Source organism: Gymnogyps californianus, chromosome 19, assembly GCF_018139145.2.
Source record: "Gymnogyps californianus isolate 813 chromosome 19, ASM1813914v2, whole genome shotgun sequence".
Lineage (NCBI taxonomy): Eukaryota > Metazoa > Chordata > Aves > Accipitriformes > Cathartidae > Gymnogyps > Gymnogyps californianus.
In genome coordinates this window covers 3457469-3471778 of record NC_059489.1, presented here as the reverse complement: position 1 = coordinate 3471778, position 14310 = coordinate 3457469, and the positions used below count along the sequence as shown (strand labels likewise).

The 14310-nt window shown below is 40.6% G+C and overlaps 1 protein-coding gene across 1 annotated transcript in view; it reads right to left on the bottom strand.

Annotated features, from left to right (window-relative positions):
- The window catches only part of PRKCA (protein kinase C alpha), a 156708-nt gene extending 143404 nt beyond the window's left edge, over positions 1–13304 (bottom strand). Inside the window, 2 exon segments of the mRNA XM_050908590.1 lie at positions 9498–9529; positions 13132–13304. Coding sequence (XP_050764547.1) covers positions 9498–9529; positions 13132–13304 — 205 coding nt within the window.
- Positions 13305–14310: the final 1006 nt, after the last annotated feature.

The window sequence follows — 14310 nt, the reverse complement described above, 5'->3', positions numbered from 1 at the left end:
AGCGTGATACAGAAGCAGAAACAATGACACTGCAGAGACATACTTTAGCAAGCAAAAGCAATTACGAAGGGGATCATTTTGCACTTCCCAAAAGCTTTTTTCAGCTTATCTGCAGAGAAAAGTTGTAAGAATGCAGATCATGATTACTAACAATAGCGTCTTAGGAAGCAAAGACTTTTAAAATCAACCCACTAAGACACTAACGTACACAATAGCTTGCCATAAGATAAGGCTTCTTTCTGCGCTCTGCCAGCACAAAGATTCACCTTTTTTTTTAATATTAATATGACCAATTTCTTGAGGACAAGAATACTATGAAGTGGATTCTGGCTGATGTCCTGGTGAATAAAGAACAAAATAATAACCCGGCACAGACTAGAAGTTGAAAGAAGATAAACTATTCTTCCAGCTCATCCTCGTACATGAATAATGTTTTGTTTACTGAAGAACTAAAATAACACATTTAGCACACATTCCAGAGAAGTTAAAAATGCTATTAATTTTAAATGAAAATGAAGAGTGAAATATCTGTGCTTTGGAAAGAGAGTTACATTGGGAATAAAGTTCAACACCCTTCAAAATGAGAATTTCTATCTGCAGTCTGTACCTTGTAATATGTACTTTTCCCATATTTAATAGTAAAATAAGGACGGACAGTATCTGATACACTTTTTCGAGACACTAATCTTTTTTTAACATATCCTAGGTAGACACACTCATGTACATTATTAGTGGTTTTGAAACCCAAGCATACAGAAGCCCAATTTCTAAACATCTGATTCTTGTAGATTTAAAATTTGAAAATGGTTAATTAAATTGGTACCAATATTCATTACACTATCATTTTAAGGATCATTTGGAAGGAAAAAATATCTAATTTTCAGAAACACAATCTTCATAAAGTTTTGCTCCAGAATAAAAATTGCAACTTCCAAATGCAATTACAAGCTTCATTTATCTATATGTAAATGCTTGCAACATATACAATATTAATAGCTTTATACAATTCTTTTGATTGAAGATAAAGGAAAAAAGGGGCAATGGCTGCAACTCTAGTTAAAAATTACAATTTTCTTTTCTGAATATGGGCTATTTTCTTAGCAAAAAGAAAAAAGAAAACAACTTGATAATTATTACACAAGGTAAATAAAGCCTTGAATGTGCCATACGAGCTATTTGTTTTGATCATTGTCCATTCATGGACACTTCTGACAGTGTCAAACCTATATATGTGATTGTAAGCGAAGAGCAAGTGTTTTTCTAAATCTTGACTGGCCATCGTATAAAGACAAGTATTAATTAGAATTTTGCAGCTTCATTTTAAAAACTAAAAAGTAGCAAATTAAGAGAGTAATGACCATATTTTTGGTGTTTCTGCACAAACTTGCATTTTTAGTTCAAAAAGTATGTTTCTGTATCAGTCTAAATAAAGTATTAAAAAAAGACATTTTGTAAACAATAGGGGTCAGACAAAAATAGTAATTCCAGTAAGCTTCTACATTTATAGGGACATATTCCAGACTTCTAATAAAGCTCATTTGATGAAAATATTTTAATTAATAAAGACAGTACTGTGATTTCAAAATCTACATGAAGTCACTAGAAGATATTCTGAAAAAAAGGCCTACGTGTCTGCAGTACCTTACAGTCTAAGTTACATAATTGCAGAAAGGAACCAAAAAACTGCACGTAAATCGAGTCATAATTAAGAGATCAGATTAAATGACAATGAAATCCACAGAAAGATACGTACGCACTTGCCTGACATACAAGGTAACTGTTATGAATCGCATTTATGGAAGGCAGTATTCATAAATAGCTGCAATTGAAAAATTAACAGCTGACAACCAACTCCCAAGCACTCCCAGCCTCTACAAGTCTTCAACAAGCACTGCTGAGATCAGTCAGAATTACAATGTTCAGCATCTACAAGAATTTAAAAACACTTAAAGGGTAGTTCCTGTTATTAATTGTACACAAGAGAGTCCTTCACTCTTAGGCTTCCATGCTTTCTACTGCAGATGTAAAAGCTGAGGAACTGAGCCTAAAGTACTTATTAAACAACTTATTATTTTTACGTTTCACCCTAAAGAGAAACAATCCACAAAAACAAACATAAAAGAAATAATTATCAATGCATCCCAACAGGGAAATCTGTTTTCTTCATCTTTCTGCAACTTACTTTCCAACATTTCATTAAATTCCACTCATGGCATAAGTCACTTACATCCGCAAAAATCTTGTATAAAATTAACACCATATGTGGCTGCATATCAGCAGTTGATGTGCAGTATTACACCAAAGCAGAGGGGAAAATAAAGAATATGCCAAACTTTATCTTGTCCAGGACTCAAACTGGTTTATCTGTCAACTTGGAATGAGCTATCACTCCCACATATTTAATTAGAAGCTGAAGAGCTTCACAGAATTACATCCAGGGCACTGGAACAGTCAGTTTCTTTTAACCGGAACACACTGCTGGGATATCGAACAGATTCAAGTAAACAAAACAAAACGTAACATGTTAGAAGTGTGGGAAGGGTGAAGATAGTTTTGCCCTTGAAATGTAATACAAGAAAAAAAAAACTTTTGCTACAAGAGAAGATTTAATTATCTTCCAGTTTTGATGAGCACATCACCAAGGAAATTTTCTGGAAAAACAGAAGTACAATGGCATATTTCTCTATTTTACTGTCATGTTCTATGTTGAGTAAATTGTGTATTTAGTGAATTGTGTATTATGCATCTAGAATCATAGAATCGTTTAGAAAAAGACCAAAGAAAAGTCGTTTGGAAGAGACCTTTAAGACCATCAAGTCCAACCGTTAACCTAGCACTGCCAAGACCACCACTAAACCATGTCCCTAAGCACCACATCTACATGACTTTTCAGTACCTCCAGGGATGGTGACTCATCCCTATCTATTTGATAAATAGAATTTTTTTGTGATGCACATGATTGTAGTAACAGAGAATCCTCACCAACATGAATACATGTATCTTCCCTCTTCTGACAAAGATGCCCTATTGTCCTTTCTATAGAGCAATGATGCTCAGAGACAATACATTCCCTTCCCCGCACAGAAGACAATTGCTGAAAGCATAACCTATATGTCTACATTATCAAGTAATACTCCAACAGGAACAGATTTGTAGAGGAAAACAGTGCTAAGAACTAGACACCCATACAGCCCACATTTCAGGGGTTTTACACTGAATGAGCTGCGGTGTGATCCACGAACCAAACACCCTTTAGCACCTAGAGGCCATTAAACGTGCTGCTGTAACACAGCTCTCTGTTCAGTATCACCCAAAGGGAATCCACTTTGCATGCTCCAAGACCACCCAGCAATGCAACCCAAAGCACTGTGAAAGGAGGGACGACTGGGATACACATTTCCGAAGGGCTTTCCTGAACTGAACCAACACTAATGTATTTGCGCTCATTAAGACTCAGAAGTTTCATCTGCATGTCAATGCTGTTCTCAGTAAAAACTTGGAACATGGGTAATTTTTCAAAGATCTCTCGGAGTTCAGCTGCGGGGATAGGAACAGAATCTCAACTTACACTGGTATCAGGCAATTAACAGGACCGTATTCCTCATAATACGGGACATATGTTGCAAAGGGAAGGAAAGGGACAGTCGAAGGAGGGGAAGAATAAATAAATAAAATTTGACAAGACAAATGCACAACAAGCATCTTATCTGCATGCTTATAATCTGTATGCCAGACTGTCTGCAGATCATTAAAATTACTGTCCTTTGAGAAGGAGTCCACAGATACACAGTCCACAGATTAGGCTGAGGGCAAAAGGCCAACGGAAAGGACAACACAGGCTAGTGGAATCATGGAAGCTGTCTGTGCGCAGATACAATTTATGCTCTCAGGTGGGTTTTTTGTTTTGCTCTTTTTTTTTTGTTGGGGGGTGTGTGTGTGTACGGGTTTGGTTTTTGCTCTGGGGGTTCCATTTTTTAACAGATACCTCCAAGTTATACGCATGAAAAAACATTAATGAGTCAGCTGCTTTAAGTATATCTATACTAAGTTTCCATTTCGGAGATTTCATGCTGACTGTTAAGTTACATAGAAAGCATCAACAGTCAGACTCTTAATGACTTCCATGGAACTAATTTCTCAATCTCAGGCTTATAGAAATGTTAGTTAATGTAAACTGTAGCACACGACTAATAACTAATATAAAGAGCACAAAGAAAAACACACACATTGTTCAAACTGTGGTCTGTAATATCCGATCTTACCACAAAAATGATAATGATACAAGAGAAGCAGTTCTGGCACAGAGCGAGGAACTTACTTTGTATCTTATCCACCCTTTGGCAATAACATTTCCAAGTAAGGAAGACAGAAAATATTTTTATGAGAAGCAACACAGCAATGTAATACTTTTTCTTTCTTAGTTTTTTTTCGGTTACAAAGGAAAACGAAGATAGTAAAATGTACAAGAAACTGTTGGTAGGGGAAACACAACTATCAGGATGGAAAACCAAGAACTAAGCCTTGATCCATACACAAGAAAGAATTAATTGTGCTGCTTCCTCTATAAACATGTTATAACAGAACTCAGGATTAATAGAAACTGTACATGACAACCAGGTCACAGGTGTTCAGAGGTTTCATTGGTTCAAATCTTCAGATCACAGATATAGCACTAAAAATTAGTTTCTCGACCACCTCTCTACAAAGACCTTTAATACAACATTTTTAATGAAAATACATGATTTAAAAAGGAGGAGGCATCAGTGGGTTCTTTGGTCTTTTCATTGTAGAAGAGAGGTCAAGAACTAACAGATAAAAGATAAACAACGCAGAGGAAATGAAGTGCTAGTTTAATGTGCCAATGTTATGATATTTGCAAGGACAGTAAAAAACAAATAAAATCCAACCATTTCCATTTTTAGTGAAGGAGTTGCTATAGATGTCTAACTAGCCCAGAGCCAGCAGCGTTAGGAAGTGTACCTAGCATGACACAAGCTATTCCAAAAAGCTTAACACATCGACTTAAGATAAAATTCAACATTCAGAAAAAATTAGTCTGAAAGTAAATTGAGGGAAGATAGGAAAAAAAAGTAGAAAGAGCAATAGTTGCACAGATTGGCTAAACATAGTAATCTGCTTTAATTGATTTCTCTAATTTTTATTTATGTAAATTAGAAAACAAACGTGAAACTCTTCCTTAGCCAGTTATTATCCTTAAGCCAAATGTATTTCAAAGCTGAACTATAGCAGAACATTGCACTTCAGTAGACCCTGCAGAAACCATGTAAAAGTGGGAAAACTTGCAGTTTATAACTACAAATTTTGACCATTTGGGAGAGAATTAACAACAGGCCCTTAATCAGGAACATGAGTTGATCGCATTTATATTACTGCAACTAAAAATATTTTCACCTCAAGGAACTTGCTGAACCTTCAGTGCTGAACTTAAAACAACCTCTAAATACACGTTCTTCAACATACATTCTTCACATCTTAGCAAATCGCTATTTGTTGTGCTCTGTTCACCAGAAAAAACTTTTCTTACAAATCAAACTGAAAGCAAAAAATATAGGTTATACTCAGAGTATAACAGTTAGTATCAAAAGAATGACGAAGCCAAAATTTAACTTAAAAGCTTGCTTAAAGCTTGCCATACTGTGGCAGATTCAAAAATGCTTTAAATTATTCCATTTTTCACATTCCTCTTGCAGTATTTCCAGGTGCACGTCAGAGAAAAGCTTTCAGCATTACAGACAGCTTGCTGTCCTGCTTGACAATGTAAGAAAACAAAACAAAGGCATAACTCCCTTAAACAATCTTACCATCATGTTTTCGCTACCACAAAGACAATCAACAGAAAACAGCAAAAACAAAACAGCAGAATAAGAACTCCTGTTTCAAAAGCACAATATTTTAGAATAGTTCGTGTTTGTATAAATCAAGACTAAAACACAAATATCAAACAGCGAAACGCTTCCTAATAACAGGAGGCAGTAAAAATATATTCCTTAGGAGAAAGTTAATCCAGCTGAACTCTTTCAAGTTCATTTTCAAATTCACACATTACCAAAGACAGGGCCAGACTTTTTCCAGTGCTACTTTTTGACCCCAAACCCTCTCCCTGAAAAACTTATTTCCCATAATGCAACAGAATTCTGCAGCCTCTCCATGAAATAACGCATCACAACTCACAGTTGTAAACCTAAGTAGCCGTTCTGAACGTCTGTTTGCTAGTATGTACAGTAGCTAGCCACACTAGAGTACCCGCATTAAGAAAGACAAACTACTTAGGATGTGGGCTGTCTCTGGCTAAGCGTTTGCGCAGTAATAACGCAATTGCACCCCGAACCTCTGCCGCATTAAGGGCATTAAAAGCCATACCAAAATTGAATTTATTGTCTTTTGCAAATTCATAGGGATCTCATAAAAATAAGGAGGGGGGGGGAAATAGTAATTTTGCAAAGCTTTTTAACGAAATAAATGAAAATATTTCTCTTCAATTCCAAAGAACTCATTTAAATGTTTTTACGTAACACTGGAGCTGAACACTATAGCAGAAACATAGGCATGGAAATCAGAAAACAAAAATTATTACATACAATTGAAAACATGTTCCAAGGCTCAAAGCAAGCCCAATGAAAAAAGGTATTAATGGTCCAAAAAAGATCATGACAGTATAGCATTAAGTTTTAATTTAAATAAAATTTAAATTTAAACATAATATAAAAATCCTTTCTTTTGAGGGCATCTCTTAAAAATAAAACTAGAACTGCATTTTGTATGACACTTTTTTAAAGGAAGTTTTAAAAATATATAAAAACATACTGTGTTAGCTGCGATGTTTAATACTGCATAAACACGAAGTTAGGACTTTTGTTTAATTAAAGAATTACTAACACAAATATTCATAGAATAATTGCAGTTTCTTAGAGTAGAAGCATCATTTGAGTTTAACGCATTACTATTATGGACCTTTCCTCTTCCCTTTGGTAACAAAGCCCAGAGGATCTTAAAACAACTTTGGAAATAATAAAACCACCCAACTCTGAAACCTGCCTGACATCAAGTTTCTGTCTAGCAGGAGATTTTACAACACTCTTGAAAACAGAGCTAAGAAAGTTTCTTATAATGGAAACTCTGACGGACCAAGAACTAGAGTTATACTAGGAGCTGTCACTGTAATATTCTTTCCTTTCCTTCATGTCATACTGAAATTTCCATTTTATTCTTCATTTGTCATTCTTTTCTGTAAAGGTTGTTGCTTAATCAAAGAAACTAGGGGGTTTTTTGCAACCTACCTTCTAGTTTCACACCTTTTTTTTTTTAAATTCTTCATGTTCTCACTAATTTTGGTCACTAATTTGTCTTTCCAGCTTTAGCTGGTGACTTTTCAGATGGAAGCTTCAGAAAGTTGAACTGAAAAAATTTGATTCAGCTGCTTAACTTTATCATGGAAGTTTTATTTTTCAAGACTATTATCCCAAGAGTATGAACTCTTGGATTTTGATCACAATTGAATTTAATGAATGATAGCAAAAAACCCCACTACTTAAACTTATTAGTGCACCAACCATAACTTGCTACAAACTACCTAAAATTTGAATATTTCTTAGAGATTCTGACTGTATAAGAATACAGGCAAGAACACTGAATACAACAGTCTCCATCAAAGAGAAACTGCAGAATCTTGCTCTGATGCAGACAAAAGTCAGGTATGAACATATTTAGATTCCTAAAACATATCACTTCTGAAGCATTTAAAAATAAATCAAGCTGCTCTGCTGCTTTTACTCTTGGTTGTGTTCATGCATGTTTGGAGGGAAAATGAGACTGAATCCAAATTTTTAGCTAGCTTTATACAGATTAGTCCTCATCACACAAAACTATTCCTAGCTAACCAGAACTACAATGCTGGAAGGAATTCTGGCCACAGAACCCAAAACACTGGAAATGAACTGCCATACCAAATTCGATCTGTGGCTCAGATCAGTGGATCACGTCCAATTTGAGCCACTAGCTGCCTGACTGGAAGACAGGAGAAAGTCAACATTGTGTAAACTGCAAAACTTAAGATAGATAACTGTATAATTTAAATGCAGCCCCAATCATTTTCTGTATACCAATGGAAATCTGTAATGAACATCCAAATAATTCCTTAACTAGGAACCACGGAGCTATCCTGAATGGGATTCAGGAAATGCCATGCCATTACTGACTGAGGACTACAGACTGATCTACAGCACTGCTTTGGATGTGATGAGTAGCAAAAAACTGGAGGATATCTATAAAATTTAATATTAACATCTTGGGATACAGAGAAAGTTGTATACAAGATTCATGGTAAAATCACGGTTGCATGCTTAACCTTAAGGCATGCAACGTTTTCACTATATGCGTGTGTCTGCAAGTTTCTACTTGCAGAAAGAAAAATATTTATTGCAACATCTTTAAAAGGCATCATTCTTCTACATTCAGTTTCTCAGAGGTTTAATTTCAAGAAGTATCAAACATCAACTTTCACAAAAATACCACAGAATCCATAATTTCACCAACTACTAAGTAAAAGCAACATTCAGGATAGTCAAATATGCTCTAAAGCATTAGCAAATAACCATTAAAAAAATGTAATGAAAGAAACAACCAAAAGGCTAGCTAATGAGTACACAATGTACATCTGCAGGTGAAATGATAGGGAAGAAGGTGGGGGAAGAGAAAGGGACAACGAAAAGCCTCATCCTAATTAGGTAAACATATGACATAGAAAAAATAACAATAGTTGGGTGTGGTTATTTTATGATGAAATGCTAAATAATGATAAGAATTTGGCAAAAATACAGAATATGTGAGAATACAGCATATTATGCTGTGGCTTTCATGTGTATAGTTATCTTCCACTACAGCAGCTTTCAATTTCTCAAGGTTAGTAGAATTTATTAAATCAGCGATTTTGTAGGGGTGGATTTTTTTGTAATTGAGTATTACATAAGACAGAGAAATGCTGCCTGTCCTAAAACATAGTTCAAACCAAAGGTTCTCCTAAACATACAGTGAATGAAAATTAAAAACAGGGAGTTTGGGTTATGAAAAGAAGCCATATGACTAAAAAGTGAATCCATTTTCCAAAACGCCCACACAGACAAGAGCTTCTGATGTGAAAAATGGTCTCTGCAAAAGCTAAATTGCACAGATTATTTTCATGAAAAGTTAGAAGCTGCACTACATGCAGATTATGAGACATTTACGGTGACAAGATTTAAAAAAAAAAAAAAACAACGTTGTGTTATTACAGTATGAACAATTACTTGATTGTTCAATGTATATGATATAAATACCAACAGTTATCTAATTGAATAATTGTCTTCCTTTAGAATTTACACAGGCAGAGATGCTTGCTTAGTTTTTCCAGGCTTGTTTCCCTCTTCCTGTAGGCAAGTTTTGGCTACCTTCAAAATGAGGTGCAACAATGTGCACTAGCCAACAAAGCATTTGTGGCTTACCTTGGCACTGAAATCCTTGTTTCCCAAATCCCCTGCATAAAAAAGAAAAAGAAAAAATCTGTCTTAGTATGTTTAATTATAATTTCTTCTCAATGATCTATAACAACATAAAAATAGCTTCATATTAAATTACTTCAGATTTTACTAAGACAGCAACAGATTTTAAAATATACAACACAGAACAGCCCACCCATTTCAAAGCCGAGAACAATAGCTGTCACCAGCTATGTAATTTCAGCTTCTGGCAACATTTTTTTTTATTATTATTTTCCAAGCTATTTTGGATCTACAATTATCATCATCTGTGATTACTGCATAATATTTCAACTCATTTAATGCCACATGTATACTTAACAGCAATGTAAAATATTCCAAGTTCTAGTAAAGGCGTATAAAACAAACCAGACTGAGTTTTTCATCCAAATTTTAGGATTGCATGCTGATGCTGTTATGCGCCTCAGCTAGATATCAGTCATTTGTTGTATGGAAAGGAGGCAGGCTAAAGGTTTTCCTTGTTTCAATATAAACGAGAAGACAGGCCCATTGGTTTCTTAGTGATTATTCTTCCAGCTTCCTTGCTTTGTTTCCATAACAAAATACAAATGTGCATGTAATACTTTACCAATGAATACAGTGACACATGAGTGTTGTATGTGCTATCCAGAGTTCCAACATATATTATACCTCTGGCAAATCGCACTGTTGTTGGTTTTATTTATTTGTTTATCTTTAAACATTCAACATTCTCTTTCCACAAAAATAAATGTTTTGAGTATCCTCCCTATATACATTTCTCTGCATTTTCCCTCTTTGCAGAATGTTTTTCATCTGGAGAGCTGGAGCTGCTTACACTCAAAGACAAATGAACAAAAGCCATGAACTGTAGAAGCCAGCCAGTAGGCTGTATGCAATTAACAACATGAAGTTTAACTATCAACTTTGTGGAAATGTTTTTTAAAAAATTATATCAACAATTTTCCCACTTATTTATTTAGAGAAGAGACAAAGCCTTTAGTACACTGTTACTTCAGGTGGAAACTGAAATTACACAGCTTCAAGCATTTCCATAAATTTCTACGCAAAAGTCTCTACCTGTTATTGTTATAAGTAGGCCTAAACTAAGAAAACCAGAAGAAATATAAAGTTGTTTGTTTACTTGGCAGCTTGTTTACTATACTGTCATTGTGCTGCTGTTGTCTCTTGTCTTCACAGAAGTGAAAAGCATGTACTGGAAGTGTGCAAACGCAATTGCAGGAAAGCTGACAGCAGGACTAAGAACATGAAACAGACTTTAGATAATTTTTCATCCTTTTAAACAGAGTTATTTGTAAAGAACATTCCTGTATTATCTACTCTAAAAGCATAGCCATTCTTCAGTGTTTGAGCTGAATTCATACACTAACCAGCTGCAGTCCACTCCACTCCCTGATCAGTTACAATGTATTTTAAGTAAACGGTCTTTAAAAAAATATCAACACTTCAGAAACAAAGCAGATAGGTGAAAGTTGTTTAAAAAAATAAGGAGGCACTAAACTATTGCAGTAAATATTACCTGGTCCAATGTAATCTAAGAAAAAAAATCTATTGCATGGTTCATTGAAAGGTTGTATTTACTATTCTTTGTACCTTAAAACATATGTTAATTGCCACATGGCATTTTGGAAATAGATGAAGCACTTTTTATGGTGTATGACGCTTATTCAAGAGTTGCCCATCTTCAAATGAGGGAATGAAACAAAAGTTTTCGAGCTGCCAGATGCTCATCTGATGAGCGTTAAGAGCTTCCTTAGACTCCCTAGCAAGACAAGACAGGAGCGCACAGCTACTCTTGCCACCTGTCAGCCACAGGATACCCTTTCACTTTCAAATCCGTCCTGTCATGACAGTACTCCACTTTGTTTAATTGTCCTAGTTATCTGCACAAACACAGTCCGACAATAACCCTGCAGCGTTTTTTCACACCTCCCAATTCATTCTGTTTTAGATTAACTTTGAAGCAGTTTCTGAATGTCTCTCACTTTTACAATACCAAACTTTGCAATTTTTTTTCCAAACAGGAAAAAAGAATTAAAAAATAAATTAAAAAAAACACTCAAAAAGTTGACTTGTTTCTCCTTGTTTCTTCTTCAGTCTACAATCTCAGTTCTTCCTTTCCTCTCCTTCCTTACTCTGCAAATATATTTCAATCATTTCTGGAGCAATCACAGTCTTGTCTTCAGCATGCAAATCGAGGAAAACTCAAGAAGGAAGGCAAAGGTCTGTGCCTAGATGCATAAACACACACAAGAAGAGCAAGGCACCTGCCGTAGACACAGAGCCAGCTGGGTGCAGATCCCTCTAGATCTTTTACAACTTTGGCTAAAATAAATCACAGCTCTCATTTGCAGCATCAAAACCTGCAGTGAAAACTTCAGCAGCAGACCAAGGCTGAAGCTCAGCCACATCTCAGGTGAAGGAGAGGAAGCCCAAGTTGTTTATGTCGCACGCTCGCTGAACGTACAAAACATTCACCTAAACGCAAGGGTACACACCCGCTCCTCTTGCCTCACACCTCGGGGAGGGCACAGGGCATGAGCCAGCACACTCCGCACGCCCACTCGCATTGCTCGGCTCAGCAGAGCGAACGGCGCCGGGCAGCGCTGAGCCCGGTAAAGGCAGAGCGAGCCGAGCGGCTCGGCCTGCAGCGGGGCTGCAACCCTGCCCAGAAGAGGGCACGGCAGGAACTGATAGGTGTATTTTTTCCCTAACAGCTTAGTAATGGGGGTGTTGGTAGGAAGTTTTCCTCCCCTCCTCCCTTCTCTCTAGCAGGAACCCTTCTCTTAAAAAAAAAAAACAAACCCTCCCTTTCCTAAACATGTAATGTAGCAGCAGTGTCACTGTGCATTCCCAATCTCCCTGCCCTCCCTCTGCAGCAGGAGGAAACAAAGCAGGCACTGATCACAAAGTTAAAGGCAGGGCTACAGAAGTTGTGCCACACAGCAACACCCACAGTCTGAAACAGAAAACCCTCCGGTTCTACTGCAGCAGCTGTAGCGCTGGCTGAGCTCCCCGCCGCTCCGGGAAGGCGGGCACAGGGAAGGGGACTTCGCGGGTGAAGTCAGCCAAGCCAAGCAGAACCCGGGCCGGGGAGAACAAGAGGTCAGGAAATACAGACCTGGACCATTTAGGAAGCGATGTCCCCGGCGTGGGTCTTCAGACCCAGCTGATCTCTGCGGCATTGGCCAGCGCTGCCCCCCGAGCGCCGGCAAGTTCAGGGGCTCCCCCCGCCCCGAGAGCGGGGTGCGCCCAGGCTCGGGCAGGGGCCCCTCCGAGCACCGGCGGCCGCCAACGGCCCGCCTGGAGGAGGATGCGACAAAGCCGGGGGCAGCGAGGCCACAGGGCTCTGCCCCGCCGGGGCTCACCTGCCCGACCCTGGGGGAAGAGGCCGGGGGCAGCCACCCGCGGGAACGGCGGCACCGCGGAACCGGCGGGTGGGAGGGGAGGAGCGGGGCGGCCGCTCACCGGAGCCCGGGCACGGCGGCGGGGGCTGCCCTCGGAGGGGGGAATCCCCTGCAGCTGAGCGGGCCCGGGCGGAGGCGAGGGGCCGCCGGTGGGTGTGAGGGGGGGGGGGGAAGGCGCTCCCGGGGTCTCTCACCAGATGAAGTCGGTGCAGTGGCTGCAGAAGGTGGGCTGCTTGAAGAAGCGCGCGATGAATTTGTGCTCCTTCACCTCGTGCACGTTCTTCTGCCTCAGGGCCCCCTTGCGAGCGAAGCGCCGCGCCGCGTCCGGGGCCGCGCCGGGCTCGGAGCCCGGGAACACGTCGGCCATAGCGCCCTCCTCTCCACTCCCCTGCCGGGAGCCGGGCCGCGCCGGGAGTCGCCGCCCCGACGTCCGCCCCGTCCGGCGGCCGCCGAGTCTCTGGCAACGGCGGCGCTGGGCGCTGCCTCCCGCTCCCGCGCCTGACGTCGGAGCGGCGCGTAGGGAGCGGGAGGAGGATCCCAGCCCCGGGCCCGCGCCGGCTGCTCCGCCCGCGGGGTGAGCGAGCCCCCGGCCGCGGGCGGGGCGGGGCGGGGCGGGGCAGGCCCGGCGCGGGGCCGCCCCCCGCCGGGGGGAGCTCGTCAGCACCTGCTGCCTCTCGTCAGCGGCCCCCGCCCCTCACACACGCTCTCACCGGCTCTTCTCACACGCACACACACCGGCTTCCCTCACACACCGGCTCCTCTCACACGCACACGCAGCACACACCGGCTCCTCTCACACGCACACACACCGGCTTCCCTCACACACACCGGCTCCTCTCACACACACCGGCTCCTCTCACACACACACACACACCGGCTTCCCTCACACACCGTCTTTCCTCACACACCGGCTCCTCTCACACGCACACGCAACACACACCGGCTCCTCTCACACGCATCGGCTTCCCTCGCACACACACCCCGACCGACTCCTCGCACACACACACACATACACACCGGCTTCCCTCACACGCATCGGCTTCCCTCACACACACACACACACACACACCGGCTTCCCTCACACACACACTCACACACACCAGCTCTCCTCACACACACCGGCTCCCCCCCCCCCAAAACACACACCGGCTCCTCTCTCTCTCGCCCCCCCCGCGGCTTCCCTCACACACACCGCACACCGACCGGCTCCTCTCACGCACACGCAGCCCCTCGGCTCCCTCATACACACGCGCGCACACGGAGGGCAGCCGGCTCCCCTCTCTCTCCCCCTCACACGCAGCAGCTGCCTCCCTTCACACCCACCCGCACACACAGAGGGCAGCTCACGCACACACACAGAGTTTCCTCAGCGT